Source organism: Theobroma cacao, chromosome 4 (genome assembly GCF_000208745.1).
Source record: "Theobroma cacao cultivar B97-61/B2 chromosome 4, Criollo_cocoa_genome_V2, whole genome shotgun sequence".
NCBI classification, from domain to species: domain Eukaryota; kingdom Viridiplantae; phylum Streptophyta; class Magnoliopsida; order Malvales; family Malvaceae; genus Theobroma; species Theobroma cacao.
In genome coordinates, this window is record NC_030853.1 from 17,454,991 (window position 1) to 17,459,692 (window position 4,702).

The 4,702-nt window shown below is 41.9% G+C and overlaps 1 protein-coding gene across 1 annotated transcript; it reads left to right on the plus strand.

Moving 5' to 3' along the window:
- LOC108661585 lies at positions 3,113-4,525 on the plus strand. The gene has a single exon (XM_018119024.1). The coding sequence runs from the start codon at positions 3,113-3,115 to the stop codon at positions 4,523-4,525; it is 1,413 nt and encodes a 470-aa protein (XP_017974513.1).

Consider the following 4,702-nt stretch of genomic DNA (forward strand, 5'->3'; position numbering starts at 1 on the left):
CAGCTATGCCCCGATAATGGTACGGAGACAGTTCGGATCTGAACAATTCGTGCCCATGACTCACTAGCTCGACCAGTTAGAGTTTACATATGGAGAGCCGAAAACGCTAAAGAGAATTGAGGAAATTGCACAAGATTGGAAGAAAACTTGCCGAGTGGATCAGGGAAGGGTTACCGATGAAGTCACCATAGGATATCATACTTGGCACGACCAAAGGGTGAAAAATGTCATATGCCCTCCGAAAAATCCATCAAAACATCCCATAAACCCAAAACCTCAAGATGTCCTGCTGGAGAGTGAGTTGACAAGAAAGAGACTTGAAAAGGAGATGATGAATATGAAGCAGAGACATGAGGATGAGCTAGAAGAAGTGAAGAAAGAGACGGCAAGAAAGGTACGGATGACTTTGAAAGAGCGGGATGAGTGGCAAAGCAAGTTTGAGAAAGTGAGCGTGACAAATTCTTCTTTGATAGCCAGAATGCAAGAATTCCAAAGTGCCAACAATGCTTTGCAGCACGAGGTACGAAGACAAGAACAAACCATCCAAGAGTTGAAAAATGACTGCGACTTGTTGGAAATTGCCATGGAGGGCTACAAGGCACAGTACGAAGCAGTAAGGCAAGAATATTTCCAAATAAGGGAAAGAAATGATTCATGCACACAAAGCCTTCAAAGGAAAGAAGCTGAGATGCGATGGATACTGAGATAGATGAGAGAAGTGGCATTTAGAGCTCGAGTGATGGCAGACAAGATCGAAGAACTCAGGCGAGAGATTCTTCCCAAGGATGAATTGAGTGACCGGTTGATCGATCACCTCAGGATGGTTAGGGACCAATATGACAAAGTGTTTTTCCTTTTGATAGTTATGTAATGGTTTTAGACAATGATGTAATCGGATATTTAAGTTTTATGGATGCGGATTTTCTTATGGTAAACGTTGGATGGCTAATATTTTTCCTATTTTTTTCTTTTCAATACATTTCATTTGCATCATAATGCATAATTTAAATAAAAGTAATAAATAATAATGCACTCCACATAAATTTCTAACTTATTCTTTGAACTAATAGAACAAAATTCCAGAAAAATAAATTCTCCACAGATACAATACAAGAGCTCGTTCTAAGATCATGGGGGATGAGCATTCAGAGAGGATGGATAAGATTGAGAAGAAGCAAGAAGAAATTATGGGTTAGTTATCAAAAATTTTAGAGTTAATATCTACAGATAAAAGAAAGAGAGTGATAGGGAGTTTTGGTACACCAAAAGACGTTCAACAGACAGAAACCAATACAGACCCTGTGTATCCACCAAGATTTACACTACCACCTACAAGGAATGCGTCCATTCCCATGCCATCAATGGGTCAATATCCATTTTTTGGGATGTCGATAGGGCCACCACCGACTTATGCTCAACAAAGGCCAATTGGAGGGGCAAGTCCTTTAGATCCCATCTCTGTACCTGATCTGGATGATCCAAAAGAACAAGAGAAGCTCAAATGTGGATCCGTTGAATCGAAAGATAATCCCGATACTCATCAAAAATTTGACCTTTTTGAGGAAAGACTGCGCATGACAGAAGGAATGTGAATGTATTGTTCTATGGATGCAATTGAGCTCTGTCTTGTTCCAGATGTGGTTATACCCCAAAAATTCAAAGTTCCAGACTTTGAGAAGTATGATGGAACCAAGTGCCCGGTCACACATATCACCATGTATTGTAGAAGGATGGCCGCATATGCTCATGATGACAAACTCTTGATACATTGCTTCCAAGATAGCCTTACTGGTGCTGCAGCAAAGTGGTATGTCCTGCTGGATCGCAATCGAATTCACATGTGGAAAGACCTTGCTCGGGTGTTTGTAGCTCAGTATAAGCATGTTACAGATATGGCTCCGGATTGCCTTTTTTTACAAAACATGGAGAAGAAACCCACTGAAAGCTTCAAAGAATACGCTCAAAGATGGAGGAATGTGGCCTCTCAAGTTCAGCCACCATTGATTGAGAAAGAGATCACTGTAATGTTTGTTAACACCTTGCGAGCCCCTTACTATGAACGATTGGTTGGTAGTGCCATAAAGAACTTTGCTGATATGGTGATTTCAGGAGAAATGACAGAAACTGCCATTAAGCAAGGGAAGATAGAAGGAGGTGATACGACAAACACGAGGAAAGGGGGAATTTTCAAGAGGAAAGAGGGAGAAGCCCAAGCCATCACTTCAAGACAACACCAAGGAGGAATATACAACCCTTACCAGCCATACCCACCATACCCCTATTACCCAGTTGTGAACAACACTTCACAAAGCCCATACCTATACCCAACCATGCCAAATGCCTTTCCTAACCTGTACCCATATACTCCCATCCAACGGACACCTTACCCCACAAATATTCACTCACCTACTTCCACACCTGTTACAGCTTCAACCACACAACAAACAACACCTTCAAACAACCATACTACCGGTGAATCAAATGATGGCGGAACAAGTAAGAAAAAATGCAGTTTGACCTAATCCCAATTACATATGCTGAACTCTTCACTCAGTTAGTTGCAAACCATCTGGTGGCACCTTTATACATAGAGCCATTAAAACCTCCATTCCCGAGATAGTATGATACTTCCGCCCACTGTGATTATCATTATGGAATCGAAGGTCATTCGATCGAGAATTGCACGGCATTCAAGCATAAGGTGTAAGGGTTGATCAAGGCAGGAATCCTGAACTTTGAAAAAAAGTCAGAACGGAATGTTAATAACAACCCACTACCGAATCATCTTGGGGCAGGGGTAAATGCAATAGAAAGGGAGGTGTATGTTAAAAGGAACATTCGGGAAGTGAAAACCCCCATGGAGAAAGTATTTGAAGCCTTGGCAAAAGCCAATATGCTCGAGAATTGGCCGAAATGTCCTAATGTGAATGACTCAGGAGATATCCAAAGACTATGCTGATTGTATCACAAGGGATGTGTGGGGCATTTAATCCAGGATTGTAGTTCTTTCCTGAAGGAAGTGCAAAGAATGATGGACGAATCAAGGATCGAGTTTTATATGGAAGCTTCATAGTCAGTAGTAAACATAATATCCAAGGAATCCACTCACCCAATGAAGATAAAACCTTTAACCATTTTCTATGAACTAAGAGGAGAGTTTGTGGAGGACAGAACTCATGCCAAGATGATCATCGAAGTCCCTAAACCCTTCCCCTACAAAGACGACAAAGCTGTATCATGGAACTACAATTGTAGTGTACAAGTTTCAAAAGTAGAGAAATGGATAGCTGAATCTCAAGATGATGCTGCAAATATAACTAGTGTTGGAGGGATTACTAGCAGCGGACGTTGCTATTCACAAGAAGCATTGGAGAATCTCAAGAATGAGAAGGGAAAGGAAAGAAAGCAAAGTCCGAGAGAAGAAAAGGTGCAACCTCCGGAATCGACAGATGACTCAAAAGGACCGGTGACGGAAAAAGAAGCTACCGAGTTCCTCAAGTTCATCAAACATAGTGAGTACAATGTGGTCGAGCAATTGAACAGGTTCCCCGCTCGTATTTCACTACTATCTTTGCTCCTCAGCTCGGAACCACATAGGAACTCTTTGATGAGGATTCTGAACCAAGCATATGTGGATCACGATATCTTAGTTGAAAATTTAGACTGCATCGTTGGGAACATTTTGGTGGGTAACACAATATCCTTTAGCGATGAAGAAATCCCTTCTAGAGGTAGAGGAAATTACAAAGCCTTGCATATCATTACCAAGTGTAAAGGCTGTACCGTCGTAAAGGTACTGTTTGACAATGGATCGTCCTTAAATGTGATGCCCATGAAGACCTTGCCTCGTTTACCCATCAACATGTCCTACATGCGAAAGAGTCAGATGATCGTGAAAGCCTTCGACGGAACAAGGAGAGAAGTAGTAGGGGACATTGAGATACCGATAGAAATTGGCCCGTGTACCTTTACCATTGAATTCCAAGTTATGGATATCGCTCATTCATACAATTATTTTTTGGGAAGACCTTGGATCCATATGGCTGGGGCCATACCTTCATCTCTTCATCAGAAGGTCAAGTTCATCGTGGAAGGGAAGATTGTCTGTGTTAACGGGGAAGAGGACTTACTCATAAGCAAGCCAGCAAATACTCCTTACGTGGAAGTGGCGGAAGAAGTGCCTGAATGTTCCTTCCGATCCTTCGAGTTTGTTAACACCACATATGTTGGAGAAAGAACCACGTTGCCTATTCCGAGGCTTTCCAAAACCACCAAGATGGCTGTCAGTCAGATAGTAAGGAAAGGATACCGAGCTGGGGCAAGATTGAGAAGAGAACTACAAGGCATTAGAAGGCCCATACGTGCTACCAAAAATGAAGAAAGGTTTGGCTTGGGGTATAAGCCAACTAAGAAGGAAAGAGAAGAAATGATAGTCGAAAGAAGAAAGGAAAGGTTGGCTCGCTTTAAAGGGCATGAGTTGGAAATCCAAGGAATGACATATCTTCATCTCTACGAGACATTCTGATCTGAAGGTTGCATCTTTCCTGAATCACTCACCGTTGGGAGCTGAGAATTAGTGTTAGCTTTAGGGGAACCTTTTCTGATTTATCAATATGTGCAACGGAGGAAGGTGAAGAACAGTCAAGAAATGTGAATGAGATTCCTACTACATACCTTGGGCCACCGAATCTAAAGCTGAGCA